This window comes from Lampetra planeri, chromosome 21 (assembly GCF_965212315.1).
Source record: "Lampetra planeri chromosome 21, kcLamPlan1.2.h2, whole genome shotgun sequence".
In the NCBI taxonomy this organism is placed as follows: Eukaryota; Metazoa; Chordata; class Hyperoartia; order Petromyzontiformes; family Petromyzontidae; genus Lampetra; species Lampetra planeri.
This window is the reverse complement of record NC_136127.1, coordinates 11,434,132-11,451,234: the sequence shown is the minus strand read 5'-3', so window position 1 is coordinate 11,451,234 and position 17,103 is coordinate 11,434,132. Positions and strand designations below refer to the sequence as shown.

The following is a 17,103-nucleotide window of genomic DNA, read 5'->3' as shown; positions in this document are numbered from 1 at the left end:
AAGGCTTTAAGTGTGCCTCTCCCGTAACTGACCCTGATTTAAGGAGCAATATATAAGATAATTTTGTAGACAAGGATTTATTTCCTGCATGCGACTGACGACACTTCGTATCCCCACACAGGTTTAGTTGGTGATGCTGCTGCTGCGTTTATTGGCATAACAAAGAACCTAAGACACTCCTCGATCACACTGGCCAATTATGTGCACGTGATGGTAGTGCTATGAAGCAGGGCCATTGCCCGAAACGTCGCCTATTATGTAAGTATTTTTATTTTGTGTTTTACTTTTGTACCCTAAAAAAACGAATCCTAAGAATCTCGATACAAGGATCTTAAGAAACGCGCACCCCGCTAAGCCTTACTGCGCATGCGCAATTTCGCGGTAGGGGGGGGGGACTGTGGTGCGGGGGGGCTTTGAGGGGGATGCGGGGTGGGGGCTTTCGGGGGTGCGAGCTGGGGGCTGTGGGGGGATGCGAGGTGGGGGCTTTCGGGGGGTGCGAGGTGGGGGCTGTGGGGGGATGCGAGGTGGGGGCTGGAGGGGAAATGCGAGGGGCAGGGATGCGAGGTGGGGGCTGTGGGAGGATGCGGGGTGGGGGCTGTGGGGGGATGCGAGGTGGGGGCTGTGGGGGGATGCGAGGTGGGGGCTGTGGGGGGATGCGGGGTGGGGGCTGTGGGGGGGATGCGAGGTGGGGGGGATGCGAGGTGGGGGGTTGGAGGGGGGATGCGAGGTGGGGGCTGTGGGGTTGACGGGCGGAAGCGGCGCGCGCCCGTTTCCATGGTAACCACTCAACGTCGTCACCCTCACCACGACCACCACCACGACCACCACCATCCACGCCTTCACTCGCCGACTCGCCGCTCTTAGTCCGCTGCCACCATCAGGAGCTGCCGCCGCGATGCGCTAGGGGGAGGAGGGGTGAGCGGGTGGGGGGAGGCGCCGCCGTGCGGTAACACGGCGCTCCCTTCGTGCTCAATCCGTAGACAATCCCGTGTCGGCATCGACATTCATTGCCGCTTCTGTCGTGGTGGGTTTTTTTGTGTCTCACGTCTTCGGCTAATTGTGTTTGTTAGGTGTATTAGGACTGTCACGTTTTGTGTGTTTGTGTGTGTGTGTGCTAATACGGTGCACTGAAGCGTGCTGTGTATTGTGAGTCTATGCAGAAATGCAGTTCTATTGCATTGTGTCTATTTGTGTGTACGTATTGCACAATGTGCTTTCATTGGGCTGCGTAAATTGTGTTCGGTGTCTATCCCATTGGACGTGTTGTGGATGCGGTACAGTACGCGGAGCGGTGGTGCAGTGGTTAGCGCTACGCTGCGATACGAACCCGACCACCCGAGTTCGATTCAGGCTCATGGCCAACATCAGTGACGATTATCTGAACCGGTCCTGAGCCTCCCCTAGGTCGACTCAGCCTCAAATGCTTACCTGGTGCGGTGTGTAAACATCGCCACTGGGGGAGACAAAGGCGGCCGGGAGTGGTACTGGCCACCCACCCCCTCGTGCGCCGTGCCGGCCTTCATAGGTGCTCGCTAACAGCACTTGCCCCTACAGTCTGTTGAGGCTACACGGGGGGCCTTTGTCTTTGTACAGTAACAGTGTGTACTGTCCTATTGTATTGTGGATATTATGTCTTGTTGATTGTGTATACTTCGTAGTAATTGTTTATCGCGTTTTAAAGCGTATTGTGTGTTTAACGGTTATATATCAATTGCATATCGAATACAGTGTTGTGTTATATTGTATATATTTAGTTGATTGTGTATTCTGTATATAACTGTGTATAGTGTTACTGTAGTTTATTGTGGTGTGCATATTTCTATCGTGATGTTTTTTTTCAGATTTCGGCTTGGGTCATATCGATTGTGTATACGATTGTGTCGTTTTGCGCGTTGTGTATATCGTATGTAGATCATTGGGTGAGCTATGCTGTGTCATTGCATATTGTGTATGTAGTTGTGGTATATTGTGGATGTATTTGTGCATGCCATATAAAACAACAATTGTGCGTTGTGTACCGTCGTGTGCACGTTATGCTATGTTGTGTCCATTGTGTGTGCGATTATGTACATTGTGTAGGGCTCCTTGAGTTAATGGGACGGAGATGCATGCAGAGACATAGATGACATATTGAGGCCGAGACCCAGAGGTACAAAACCACAGTGTGTACACAGCGGTAGGCCGTGAAAGCAATTCGTGCGAAGGAGCTGACATTGACCAATAAACGCTTTAAATTATATAATTCAAAATTTACGTTTTTATTGAAAGTCAGTGGCGTGCTTATTTTTCCCCCCTCTATCTTGTACTGTTATCGTAGTTTTATTTCGTATTGTTTGCTGTTGTAACTTTGCTGAACCGCCCATAACTGGACATTTGCGACAAAGAGCTTAATAGCTTTCTCGGTTTCCTCCGGTCCGAATCAAGATTCTGATTCTGAATTATCGCTGTGTTCCTGTTCAACTGTGAATTCCAGGTGGATCCTCTGCCGTATTCGTGAAAACGATGTCTTACTAGTGAGTGCCGACTTCTGTTTGAACATGTTAATTGTGTCGGATTTATCGCGTGCTTCGTAGCAACACTCGGATTTCACCAGGAGAATGGAAAACGATCCATTAAACACATTCCTGCGGAGGGAGCTGGTAGGAACGTTGGGTTGCTTGGTCAATGGCCAGGGTCAACGGCGGCGTGGTGTATTCCGCAAATATGCCCGACTGTGAGGGCGGGCACAAGCCGGCGTGAGTAGGTTAAACGTTGAGTTTTATAAGGGCACCACGGGGTGACCAGCCCCTCCCCACCCAGCTCCTCCCCACCCTCCCCTCCCTGCACGACGGACGGACAGACACTATAATCCCCTGTGGGCTGGTGTAACCAGGAGGTTCCTACCAGTAAGACAACGTAACTCACGGAGGACACCCTCATACGGGTGTCCTCCCTTTGGTTTCACGATCCTTGCAGGTTAACGAGAGCATCAAGATCACAACAACAAACAGCAGAGACCTGAAATCGCAGCCAGTGCAGCATAGATGTTGTGTTGCAGAGGGACAGCTGCCGCTCGGGGTCCCCTTGGTTCGACTGCAGCGGGGGGAATGGTTGAGACGGGTTGTGATTTAAGTTGCTGGGGCATTTAAGCGACCGATAAGAACGACAACGTTTACAGTATTATTATCCTTATAATTTTTTTTTTTATAAATAACGAAGTATTCAATAAAATGTTAAATCATAAGTAGAAAAACAATGTGGAATTCATTTTTTTAAAGCAGTTGCCTTCAATGTAGGATACGTTATAATCAAAATTGGCGAAGAGAAAATGGCTTCAAGGCACAATTGGGATACAAAGATATTCCTGGAGGATTATAATGCGATAGATTCGAAGGAGGATTGGTCAAAGCCCTTATTAACTCTCGGAACGGAACAATGTAACATTGTGAATCGTTTTATATCGCAAGCAAGCAGGAGCAAACCAGATAGGCTGAGGCACAGCACATTAGTGTGGGCTTCATAATATCGCTTTTCATGGTTAGATCGCCTACATGTGAATGCGTCGTAAGCCCATCTCCACCCGACACAGCAAGTTAGTAAGATTTGTCACGTGAACACAACGTGCCAATTCGTTTTCTACTTTAGAACGCCAGTGTGTTGGAGAGCAAACCCACAACATTTACAATTTGAGGACTTCATTTCGCTTGTCAGTACAACCACTTTCATCAGACAATTTGCCACAATTGTGGGAGTTGGAGTTTACGGCACGTTTACATTTACGCAATCTACCCCAAAAAACGTCGTCGTGAGCAATATTTGTCGCGAAAGGCCTACGTGTTAGATTCAGTGTGGGCTGTACGTTCGTGTGTGGACGAGCACTTCTGCATTTGATCATTTTATGGCACATGCCTACTGTTGCTGCCGATTGTTGACACACCCCGAGTGCGCCAACATCTCCCGTGGCTGACTGTTGACATGGACTGTGGACCCCATGGAAATTTGGCCACTTTGATCAAAGGGTTTGCCCCAACCTTTGGAGACACAAACTAGAGAAAAAAATACAATTTGCAAATCTGCCAACACATTTTGCTCATACGGTACACATTGGCTATGTACAGATAATGAAAAACATACAAGGACAAAATCGTGTTGGAAAGTTTTTAAATGATCCTTGAAAATGGATGGTTTATCCTAAGAACTCCGTAGCTTTTGGCGGTTGTGCTGTAAGGCTCTGGAATGTGTTTTGCATTCGGCAATGCAAAGTTGTTCGACAATACGAAGTTGTGACGCAAGGTGTGTGTGTGTGTGTGGTGGCGTGCGTGCGTGGTGGTGCCCTGCCGTGTTGGGGAACAGCGGCTATTCTCCGGAGACGTACGACCCTCGCTGGGAGGAGAGGTCAGTGATGAACAAGGTGCAACAGAAATACTGGAAGACCAAGCAGACGCTCATCCGGGTCACAGGCAAAAAGGAGGATGAGTTCGTGGTGGCATCCGACTCCGACCTTGACAGGAAACTCGAGGTACGCCCAAGTATTAATTCCTCACTTTGCCAGGTTACAGGGAAACTGGAAGTTATATGCGACTAAGAATAGCCGCCGCCATTGCGAGAAATATACTGCGTGTCATGTGCCGGACGAGGAAACATTTTCAAGGTCGGCAACTTGAACAGACGTGGCTGAAATTTTGCCCTAGTTACGGCCACCTCCTCCCTCTCCTTCCTATCTCCTTTCAGTCTTTTAAATGTATCCCTCATGGGAGGGCCTGACCTGCTGATTTGTGCCGCCCTCCTCACCGCTGCGTGCAGTGTTGATGGCATTGAGGTGGCCGTGTGGCTCAGAGGTGAAGAGTGCTGAGCTCGCACCGCTGAGACACGAGGTCGGAATCCAGGCAGCCACCTGTGATTAAACCGCCTTGTCAAGTGAAGTCAGTCGATGGTCTTCAGCCCAGTCACCAATAACCACGCAAAATAATCCGTCGCGTGACATTTGATTCTGGGAATTAATGTGATCACTTTGTCACGTGACGATGGGTGGGAAAGCGTCGCCCTCTATCGTGTGGACTTAAAGGGCTCTGAGGAATCCCTCCGTGACTTCCTCTTCTGTGGCCTGTTCTCCAACATGAATGGTCGCGCTCCTCCGTGAGAAATCTGAATGGATACCAGAACCGGACCATTCCTTGGCAAACATCCCAATGGACGTGAATTTCGGCATTAGTCCAGCTGTAACGGTCATTAAAATACTGGCAGCGTAATGGCAACGTCAATTTGTTTTGCATGCGGCGAACAGTGGATTATCGAGGTGGCTTCATAAAAATTGATCAAAGTGACATCAAGACACGTGGCGCCTGGCAGAGTGGAGGGTGATGAAATTAAATGGACACAAATCTTTTTCTAGATTTAAAAATAAAACGGTATGCATCCGACAGAACATCTACCAAGGAGATTGAGCGATAAAATTGGATCGTGTGCAGGTGCTGAGTGGATTATTACATTGCCAAGTTGGCATAGTAGGGGGCACAGATGGTGCATCAGAGTGTCATCTCAGTCATCCCATGGCACCTGGGGTTGTCCCGTGACCTCCTGCCAAAAGGCGTTCAACACTTCACGTGGCCTTAAAGTGGTGATGTCACCGCCATTTCGTGGTGAATGGCAGTTGTTGTTACTACTGCATCACCCAGACTGGCCGTGATGTTTTTTTCCCCAACTCCGCTAGAATGTGGTCATCGGCTCGTCTCTTCTTGCAGGTCTTCCAGGATGTCCAGAGGTCGTGTGTGGAGCTTCTCAAAGTCATAGAGCTGTATCAGAGACGGCTTGGAGGTACTCCGAGTTGTATATCTCACTGTCCCTGTTGGTCACGCCACTGGTTTGAGTGTTGTTAGGTTGTTGACACTGTTTTGTATATTTTATATATTCAGTGTTTTTGGCCATTCATGTAAATTGTATTTTATGTAAAGTGCTATATGAAACGCCTTTTTTGATGTCGGGTACACTTTATAAACAAATGAAGATTGATTGATCGATTGTCCCATTGTTGACCCTGTGCCACTCTGTACCATCCGTGACATCATGCAAGATTACGTTGTGGACAGGTCTCATAAGCTAAGCAGCATTGGACCTGGTTAGTACTTGGGATGCGAGACTGCTGGGGGATATCAGGTGGTGTTGGTTTGGGGTGTGAGGGGGTATGGAGCTGACTGTCCAGCTATGGATTTTTGAATCTATGTGTTCGGAGCTGTGGGTATTATCCCCGAGTATGCATGGTGGGTTTTCGTTTTCTCTGGGTCTTCCTGGATGGTGCCATGTGACAAACACTCCTTTAATAAAATTGGCCGATGTACATTGTAGTAGGACCCATCTGAAAAAGTATGAACAACAACAACAAAAATTGTATAAATATAGTATATAATTTAAATTGTATTCCAAAGTGCTTTACAAAATGTTAAGCATATATATTAGGGTAAAAATTTGGCTATGTACGGTGTGAAAGAAGTTCAACATACATACCAAGGGGAAGGGGGACAGCCAGTGAGGCCTTCCTGGGTAAAGAAAGAACATCATTAGCACATCGCAGGGCCATGAGAGATGGCAACGGCTTGGGGGGGTGGCCTTCATCCAGCAGTGGATTGATGACGACGCGTTTGTAATTGTTTCCTTCCAGTGCTGTCGGAAGAGGAGAACGACATGGGACACTTTCTGAAGCACCAGGGATCGCAGGAGCAGACGAGGGCTGGAAAAATGATGCTGGCCACGGGGAAGGCTCTGTGCTTCTCCTCCCAGCAGAGGTGGGCACCGCGAGTGCCTCGCACGCTCCCCCGACGCTTCCCCGACGCTCCCCCGACGCTCCCCCGACGCTCCCCCGACGCTCCCCCGACGCTCCCCCGACGCTCCCCCAACGCTCCCCCGCAGAGTGGGGGCACCTCGTCTCATGGCAAGGGGGGGGCCCTTTGTGGTGACAGGAAGCCATTGTGCTAACGGCTGGTTGCCCGCCATAATAATACTTTTAAAGTCCCATGCTCCGAGTCGTCTGGTTTTTCCCTCCCAAATTTTGAAACGTGTTGAGATTTCGATTGAAAGCTTTCGTGACTGCAGGGATTCATATTGAATGAGACGCTGTCTTTCTGACAGACCTGTTCTTCACCCGAGGACGGCTGCTTGCGTTGTGGCCGAAACGTCGTGAGAATTGTATTTTATTATGTTGAATTTTTATTATTTTATTATTTCCCTTCTACGTGACTTTACCGAAAGAACTAAGGAGATGATTTTCTTTACTTTGCACTCCTATTGTGGGGAGAGGCTGGGTGGGGAGGGTGGGGAGGGGCTGGGTGGGGAGGGTGGGGCTGGGTGGGGGGTGGGTGGCGTGGGGCTGGGTGGGGAGGGGCTGGTCACCCTTTGGTGCCCTTATAAAATTCAACGTTTAACCTACTCACGCCGGCTTGTGCCCGCCCTCACAGTCGGCCATATTTGCGGAATACACCACGCCGCCGTTGACCCTGGCCATTGACCGAGCAACCCAACGTTCCTACCAGCTCCCTCCGCAGGAATGTGTTTTCACATATGTCCAGTCTGGGCAGGTCAGCAAGCTGTGGGCCTCTCCGCGTCCATCACGTTCCGTCGGCGGTTTCCTCCACTGGCCGTTGTTTTTGTTTCCCTCCCCTCCCCCCGTTGTGAACCCAGGCTGGGGTTGCACCACCCCCTGATGCGACTGCACCAGGAGGTGGAGACGTTCCGCTACCGCGCCATCTCCGACACGCTCATCACCATCAACCGCATGGAGCAGCAGCGCACCGAGTACCGCGGGGCGCTGCTCTGGATGAAGGACGTGTCGCAGGAGCTCGACCCAGACACCTACAAGCAGCTGGAGAAGTTCCGCAAGGTGAGGGACGCAGTTGTGGTGGTGCAAGATGTGATGGTTGTGCTGGAGGGAAATTTTTCACAAACGATTTGTTATTTTTTTTTTTACCAGGTAAGACCCGCTGTGCTATGTAGCTCTTTTTCAGAAGCGACCAGGCCGCAAATCATAACGAAGTGGCCAATTGTGTGGAAGTCTATAGCAACCAAACACTCTAAATGGATGTTTCTAAATGTGGAGGGAAAAACCGGAGGAGCCGGAGAGAAATCCACGCCACCACAGGGAGAACATGCAAACTCCACATATAAAGGCGTCAGGCTTGGGATCGAACCCACAACCTCCTCCATACCAGGCGAGGCAGATAACATCTCGCCACCATATTGTGATAGGGAAGGCAACAATTTTTGTGACGAGATGAGACGAGTGCTGGGCATCGAGATCAATAATTTGTTCGAAGAAACAAGCGACAGAAACGGATGGAAGCCCAAGACCATTCACCGCCAGATTTGGGGAAGCTACATGGTGATGATTTGGCAATGGAATGGTTAATAAATAATGTCACTCCACAATGAGATGAAAGGGTGATGAGTGGTGGCGATTGATGATGCCGTGGAACGATGACAATTGTGATTGTGTGTGTCAGTGGGGGCGATAGTATTGCGGTTAGCGTGCTGCGCTACAAACCCGGCGACCCGAGTTCGATTTTTGCTCACGGCCAACACCAGTGACGATTATCTGAACCGGTCCTGGGCCTCCCCTAGGTCGACTCAGCCTCAAATAAGTACCTGGTGCGGTGTGTAAACATCGCCACTGGGGAGACAAAGGCGGCCGGGCGTGGTGTTGGCCACCCACCCCCTCGTGTGCCGTGCCAGCCTTCGTAGGTGCTCGCTAACAGCGCTTAACCCAACAGCCTGTTACAGGCCATACGGTAGATCTGTGTCTTTGTGTGTCGCGAGGCAGGTGCAGACACAGGTGCGGGTGTCGAAGGGCCGCTTCGACAAGCTGAAGAATGACGTGTGCCAGAAGGTTGACCTGCTGGGCGCCAGCCGCTGCAACCTGCTGTCCCACACGCTGGCCACGTACCAGGTGGGTGGGGCGGCACACAAATAATCTCTCTCGTCTTTTGACGCAATTTTACCCCGATTGCGCTATCGGTGCCGCGTCGTGAGACGCGGACGAAGTTGGATCTCTCGCAGAGCGGTGCAATCCTTCGTGTTAGAGGGGTGATCTGACACCACGTCACTACGCCGGTCGCTGCAGGTTGGTGAAGGTGCGGAGGATAAGTGACCGGAGCGTACAGGTGCAGTACAGCAAAGTAGTTGAATGCAAACCCTCTGGCATCCGCCAAGCCAACAACAGTCCAGAGCCTATAACACCTGTCATGTGCGTGGTGGGTGCTCATTCAAGCATCGCTCCGGCTTCGATGAGATCGGGCTCGTGCCGGGTGATTAGGTCGGAGGCACTTAGGGTTGGGGCATTCATAATGTATCAGCCCTCATGTCACGGGGATAATGGCGTTTGACCGCAGAGTGGTGAGGTGGCTGTGTGGCTCGGCACTGTTACCATGCCAAAGCACCGAGTCGGCATTTACGCTTTTAAGAGCAATCCCGTAAGCAGGCGATAATAATAAACACATTCACAGTCCATGTGCATATCTAATTTATAGGTTGCTAATATGTATGTATGTATACTTGTTTATACTCTTAGGTTTTTTCGGTAAAGTCACGTAGGGAAATAAATAAATAATAAAAGTTGCAATTATAGAACTAATAATAGAAATAAAATTTTAAATCATAATAAAACGAAATTATCTGTACTTTTTTTTTACCTACGTGACTTTACCGAAAAAACCTAAGTGTATGAATCCTTGCAGTCACGAAAACTTCAAATCTAGAATACTTGTTTGTATCTGGAACGAGGAGTTCGTTCAAAGCGTGTGATATGTAGTTAATGCAAACAAGGTTGACGCTACGAGAACGTTTTTCTCTTTATCCCTATAGTTCGGTTTATCTGTCACGGCACTTGCTTATCAACCCGATCATTTACAATGCCTTGGTGCGTGACATGAGCCCTGTTTCAAAATTGTACATTGGATAGACGTGTACTGTTGGCTAGGGATGGGAACCCGTTGAATCTCAGCGGGTTTCCCACTCCATTGTTTAACCTGGTGAGTGGTGAGGAAGGTCGGATTAGTTGTTGCCAACTGATTGGCGAGTGTCAGCTGAGTGGTAAATGTCTGACGGGGGGTCAGGTGAGTGTTGTGGGAGTGTTTCGTCGAGCCACCCGTCGTGCGGGCGGCGCTGTGAGATCAGTTTACTTTTACACTAACTTTAACATTTTATCTACAAAATTACACTGCAATCTTTACAACATGTTACCCTATTTGTATTTTAAGATTGTATATTACGGCTAGTTTACATTTTATATTGGACACTTATTCACAATTTTACATACTTTAGCCCCTTAGTATTAGTTAGACTTTGTAATTTTAATATAGTTAGACTGTATACCACTTATTTAAGTTTTAAGATTCCTACGTGTTGAATGTATGCACCTTCCTGCCATAGTAAATTCCTTGTCTGTGCAAACTTTCATGGCGAATAAAACCCTTTCTGATTCTGATTTCGTCTCCCTCAACGCTCGTCTTCCTGCGGCCTCGACAGACCTCCTTGCTGCACTTCTGGGAGAAGACGTCCAGAACAATGGCCGCCATCTACGAGAGCTACAAAGACTACCAGCCGATGTACAAGGCTACGGACAAGGTATCCGCTGCACCGCCAGTGTCCCCTTCGACGTGCGTGCGCCCACGCCAGCCAGGCGAGTAGCGCTGCCTGGCCCCACTTGGCAGGTATCCCGGCAACTATCCTTGTTTTTTACTTTTCCCTTCAAAATGTTCTCGTGTTTTTACCCCGATGTTATGTATGTGTTGAACTTTAATTCTAGATTTGAAGCTTTCGTGACTGCAAGAATTCATACTCTTAGGTTTTTTCGGTAAAGTCACGTAGGTAAAAATGATGACGGAGACTTGTGTTGCCTCCGAAACGTCGTGATTTATAATTTTATTTCTATTATAATTTCTATACATTTAATTGTATATTTTATTATTTATTTATTTCCCCTACGTGACTTTACCGAAAAAACCTAAGAGTATATGTTGAACTTCTTTCGCAGCGTACGTAGCCAACCGCGCTAATCGGAGACGCGATTATCCCGATTGTGCCCTTGGCATCAGGTCATGAGTCAAAGAATCCACTCAGATTTCTCATAGAGTAGTGCAACTTTTTGAGTAAAATAACAGCCCGTAGAAGCGGATAATACAGAGCTACCTCTGAGGTCCTGTACAGCATGAAGCAGCACTTTCCCACCAACCCTACCACACAGAGTGATGTTTCACGCACAACGGGTTGATATATTCGTAATTCCCAGAGCTGAATTGTAGCCAAATTATTATTTTGTGTAGTAATTGTAGACGGGGCAGGGAACATCAGCTGACTGCACTTGCGATCAAGGTTTAACCCTCAGGCAGCTGCCAAGATTGAAACCCAGAATCACAGCGGTGCCAGCTCAGCGCACTGACCTCTTGAGGCGTCCGGCTAATGCCCCGTCAATGCTTTTAAACCCGCACCACGTGTGCGTGTCAGCCCGGCGCGCCAGGCCATGGAAAGAACTCTGCAAAGGAGACGGTGGGAGCGGGGGAGAAAGTGGACGGCGAGGAGCAACGAGACGCCACCGGGGATGACGATGAGTGAGTGCCACTTAGTGAAGTGGTTCAGCGGTTACGCTACGAACCCGGCGACCCGAGGTTCGATTCCTGCTCACGGCCAACACCAGTGACGATTATCTGAATGGGCGCTGGGCCTCCTTGTAGGTCGACTCGGCCTCAAATGAGCACCTGGTTGGGTGTGTTAACTTGGCCACTGGGTGTGCTGCTGGCCACCCACCCCTTCGTGTGCCGTGCCAGTGCTCGCTAACAGCACCTTGCCCCATAATTCTGTTATGGTTATATTTTACCCTTGGGCGCACAGCTGTGCCAACTCCCACACTCATTTAACTTTCGCGCACACACAGCTGGGCATTGAAATAATTGAGGTTAGATGCGATGTAAAGGCGCTCTGAGTTTCTGAGGATTTCAAAGAGGTGTCCTGTGAATGCAGATTCTTACACACGGAATCACCTTGTTCAGGTGGTTAGGCCCAGGTTGGGACTACATTCGAATCACGTTGCATCCTGCACTGTTTGGTGAGGCCAACGTTTGTGCCGTTTCAGGTTGATCTGTTTGGGAGAAGACGGTTCCATGAGCAAGGCAGCTGCCGACGGTAAGGGAAGCGCCGGGCGTCATTGTCCTATCTACAAACAGAATGTGTGAGCGGTGTGCTGGAAAAACATACAAACACACTGATACAAAACCTTATACATCTCGCAAAAATAAGTTGTTAGAATAAAAACTGCTCCGATATATCCGCTGCTGAAGGCTAAACATCTATTTTTATTTTACCAGGTATGGCCTCTCCAAACCGTCACCACCACTCACTATCGCACATTGAAATGCACATCTTCCAAACTGCCTCGCACCTATGATTAGCATGGTTGCCTACGTATGGTGCGAAAGAAGTGCAGCATACATATCTCACAGTTCTGATGCACCAATCCATCTTGCTCCTACTTACTATCTCCATCTTTGTGACAGATGTCCTCTTGGCTGTGTTCCCTTCTTGAGCTGACTCGCGCGAGTCAGAGAAGGGGACGCTGTCACCAAAGTCATTCACAGCGGCGTTTGAATAATTAAATTGTTCTGAAAATTGGATTGAATCAGAATATTTATTTATCCCGGGGAAATCCGATGAGCTGCGAGGCTCTTTTTCACAGGTGTCCAGTAGGGGACGGGATTGGGAAAATTAAGGCAGAAAAAAACGACGACGTAGCCATGTTGTGAGAGAAGAAGCCGACAGATAAGTGTTTTGACCTGGAGTGTGATAGGTGATCACAATGTGGACGTAAGCATGTTGAACTTATTTCTCACCCTATGTAGCCAACCGTGCTAATCGGAGGTGCGGGGGGGGAAGGAAAGTAAACTAAACACCAAAAGTGTGGCAGTTTACAGCTGTGCTAAATGTGCTGAGCTAACCGTGACAGCTGATGGTTCTGTCTGGCGCTCGAGTGTCGAGGATGGGCGCCAGTGCTGAGGGCCGCGTGTCGTTTCTCAAAGGGGCCGATGGCACCGGCTCGGGCGGTGCGCTGGATCTCACCGACCTGGGCCACGCTCTGGCTGGCACTCCCGCCGGTGAGTCTGGAGCACGGCGCTCGTTCGTTGCATCTCGGAAGCTAAGCAGCGCCAAGCCCGCTTAGCGCTCGTGTCGGTGACTCACAGTTCCAGGTGTTGTAGACTTGGGCTGCAAGCTACCAATGCACTTGATTATCATTCAACAACAACAAACAACTATATTAGGGCAGAAGTCTTCTTGGTTCTTTCGGTAAAGTCACGTAGAAGGGAAAAAATAAAATAATAAAAATAAAACATAATAAAATAATTCTCACGACGTTTCGGCCACAACGCAAGCAGCCGTCCTCAGGTGAAGAACAGGTCTGTCGGTGGTGTTTCATTCAGACGCAGTTAATGGCAGGGAAATACAGGAGGAGAGAGAAGCACCACAGCACAACCCGGGACGAAGTATTCTGGGCCTAGCACCAACACGAGCCCTGTCCCTCTGTCTGCCAGTCCGTAACTGGGGGTGGCAATAGAACTCTCGTAAGATGATCTGATACGAACCAAACTTTAACATAAAGTTGTGCTGCTATTGCTCACTTAGCCAACTGTAAACCGTTCACATTGATCGACTGGTTATTTCCCAGAGCTTGGAGGCCAAAGCCAGAGCAAAAAGGACTTATATGCAAATGTAAATTCATCGCCTTAAATACTTGCGAACGAAAGTATTTAAGCCGATGAATTTACTAACTTTTCGGGAAAGTGCTTTGATTGTATTTGTTTCAGTATACAGTATCGAACTTCTTTCGTGCACCGTATGTAGCCGACCGTGCTAATCGGAGGTTCGTCACTATAGGGGCCCGCGACGTGCTGTGTCACTCGGCAGACGGCGAACGGGATGTGATGTCGCTGCTCAACGACATCCTCAACGCGGGGGCGTCGGGCGAGGAGGGGGAGAGAGGGGGCTTCAGCCGGCAGTGGTACGACGTGTTCGGCGATGACGGTGCAGTAGGGGAGACCTGCCCGCAGCAGTCCAAGCAGCAGCAGCGGCCGGGAGCCACGGCTCTGTCTGCGACGGCGCCCGGAGGCCCAGGTTCGAACCCCGACGGGCCTCCCGCCCCGGGACCCACGGTGGGCGGGTTCCTCCCGTCGCAGCTGCTGGACATGAGCTCGCGGAACGAGGGCTCCGCCCGGCCGGGTAAGCCTCCACGCTTGAACCCACCGGCCTATTCGTGAAAGGGACGTGGTACGCTCGGGGGATGGGATGCTGCCGCGGACGCAGAGCCGTCCCTAGGGTGTACGACGAATCGGGACGGCTGCCCGGGGTCCCCCATGCCAGAGGTCGCAAACGGGTTTTGATTCCTTACCCGTACCCATACCCGGCCGCACCAGGGTCGCATATGGGTACCCGTACCCATACCCGGCCGGGTACGGGTATCCGTTCCCTACCCGTACCCGTACCCTACCCGAAATGAGTGACAAACGGCTACTCACCAGTGACTCACGGCCTACCCGTACCCGCACCCGGCCACACCAGCGTCGCAAACGGGTACCCGTACCCGGCCGGCTACGGGTAACCGGGTATCGGGTAGGGTACGGGTATCGGGTACCCGGTTGCGACCTCTGCCCCACGCTTATGGAGTGGGCCCCCTGCGCTTCGATGTCACAGTGTCAGACGTAATGCTTCTGGTTTAGTTTGAAGGCGTCAGGGGTTTGGGTGGGGGTGCCCCACACGGTGGGATTTGTCCCGGGCCCTGCACCCCCCCACAATAAGGCGGCCCTGCGTGGACGTGATGGTATCGCACTGAACTTGTAATCCAGAGGTCGCCGGTTAGTTCGATGCTTCAGGGGCAGCAGCAGCTGAAACAATGGTGCGAGTTTTATCTAATCCCCCCTCCACCCTGCCGCCTCTGTCAACCCAGCAGTCAGAATCATAATTAGGATATTTATTTGTACTGGAGGAATCAGATGAGCAATGAAGCTCTTTTTCAAAGATGTCCAGTGGGGGTGGGTCAGAACGTTACCAATGGGATCACCACAGTCAATCGGTAGGCAGCATGTGGTGGTGTAGAGTGTGGATGCTCCCACCCCTTCCGAAACGTCGGCATGGAAGAGGTGAAAACTCCCTCTCGGAAGTGTCCTCCATCGCTTCCTCGAGTGAGAGTGCCCTTGGGCCTGCGGTGGCATAAGTAATTGCGGGGTTGCACCTTTACCTTCCCTCCCTTGCCGTCTTGCTCGAGCCGTTTTACATACGAGTGCACATAAAATTGACTCGTATGCCTCATGTGCTGTGTTTAGGCACGCATAACAGATCTGTCCCTCAACTGAGGCTCTTGTCAGGCGTCTAGCCACGATGGGAGCAGTGCACGTGGAGGCAACCTGGACATTTATTACCAACACCCGTAGGCAAATCTCCCAGGGTAGCTACTTGGGCCGGTGCATCGTTGTTGCATCCCCACACCATATTGCTTTAAAAAGTCATTGATAATTTTCAGACCTTTGTTAATTCACTGCTGGATGAAAGCCTCCCCATGCCAAATCAGTCATGTCAGCTCTTTGACCACATTTCACCGTGCTGGTCAATGTGGGTTAGTGAAATGGGGAGGGGGGCGGCGTGGTGCGATAGCCAGGACCAGTTCAGATGATCACTTGCCACCAATGTTAGCGGTGGTCGGGACTCAAACTCGCGTTCAACGGGTTCAAAGTGCAGTATGCTAGAAAACCGCACCACCGCTTTCCTGTTCTGAAAATGATGTTTCTCGTGTTCGTTGTATCCCAGGTTGGTCCCTTCCAAGTAACAGAAAGCAGTTTGCAGCCACATCCCAGGCCGATGCCCACACAGGACAGGGTCATGCCACAGCCAAACGTAAGCACATGTCGGTTGGTGATCCAACACACGCCGATTCACTCCAGGTCACTCATCAGCAGTCAGTCATCAGCCGTCAGATTTTAGCTGTCAGAGGAACCCCCCAAATGTGTCGAATATATTTTAAATAATGTTAATATTTGCCTGACTCGTGGTGCTGGTGACGTTCTAGTGACTCGTGGTACAGCCGACTCCACTGCATCGGCCTGCCTCTCGAGCGCCGGCTCATCGGCACGAGTCCCCCGTGCGGTGACTTTTGCTGTCCCCCCCCTCTCCATCCGGCAGCGGTTGTGGACGGTGCTGGCAAGCCCGGAAAGGACATGTCGGCGTGGTTCAACCTTTTCGCCGACCTCGACCCGCTGCAGAATCCGGACGCCATCGGCCGCACCAGCGAGGACCAGGAGCTGATGAATGCATGAGAGCGTTGCCGGCCACCGGCCCCCGACCCCCAACCACCGACAGGAGTTTCCCACGTGACGTCGTTTTCCAGGAACGCCCGTTTGTTGTTGGCGGCGCTCCCAAGTCGAAGCCGAGGTTTGACCTGCAGGGAGGCCGAGTCGCGTCGGGGCTCTGCCTCTACGGATGGGCCCCACTGATCTGTGTGTGTGTGCGCCTGTAGTCAGGAGTCTTGTCGGGAGAGGGGCGCTGCGGTGGGGAGAAGGGCGCTGCGGTGGGGGAGACTGGTGATCCAAAGAGGAGAGGGGGGTGGTGCGGAGGAAGCAGTAATAAGGGGGGGGGGGTAACAACCCAATAAGGGCAGACCGCCTACACCCTCATTGTGAAACTCAATAAGTGGGTTTAAGAGGGATACGGAACTCCCCCCCCCCCCCCCCCCCCAAGTTCTCCATAGAATCGCTGCCGGTAGCAGGAAACGCTTCTGTCAAAAGCCTCCAGGGAAGACAGACGGCATGCTTCCACAGTAGAGCGCACCGCTGGGCTAGATGCGCACACTGCACCGCGCTGTGATATAATTAGTAGAACGCACTGATGATACACGCTCGCTTTCGCTATAGGATGTTTTCAAACAAGCCCTTATTGACGAGAGAATATAAATTGTATTGACGCAACCATTTTTACCGAGCACGTTTTTTGTTAATAAGACAAAAAAAATTTAGATTGAAATAGTTTAAAACTGGTTTTACATGAACGGTACGGTTCCGTCAAATTTGGTTGCACCAAAACTGGTTTGTGTTTGCGAATGTGAAAAAG

The 17,103-nt window shown here is 50.5% G+C and overlaps 1 protein-coding gene across 7 annotated transcripts; it reads left to right on the top strand.

Annotated features, from left to right (window-relative positions):
• Positions 1-782: 782 nt before the first annotated feature.
• LOC144724681 (islet cell autoantigen 1-like) lies at positions 783-16,726 on the top strand. Of its 7 annotated transcripts, none has more exons than XM_078603997.1 (15): positions 784-1,024; positions 2,080-2,149; positions 2,474-2,513; positions 4,333-4,498; positions 5,721-5,793; positions 6,635-6,758; positions 7,651-7,849; positions 8,786-8,911; positions 10,489-10,587; positions 11,467-11,570; positions 12,092-12,141; positions 13,032-13,106; positions 13,915-14,226; positions 15,808-15,894; positions 16,180-16,726. In XM_078603997.1, exons 3-15 carry the CDS (start codon positions 2,503-2,505, stop codon positions 16,311-16,313), a joined length of 1,560 nt encoding a protein of 519 aa, XP_078460123.1. In that variant the 5' UTR covers positions 784-1,024; positions 2,080-2,149; positions 2,474-2,502; the 3' UTR covers positions 16,314-16,726. The 7 variants fall into 7 exon arrangements, with proteins under 7 accessions (XP_078460126.1, XP_078460123.1, XP_078460120.1 ...); XM_078603994.1 differs by having other exon boundaries at positions 13,885-14,226; XM_078604000.1 differs by lacking the exon at positions 15,808-15,894 and having other exon boundaries at positions 783-1,024; positions 13,885-14,226.
• Positions 16,727-17,103: the final 377 nt, after the last annotated feature.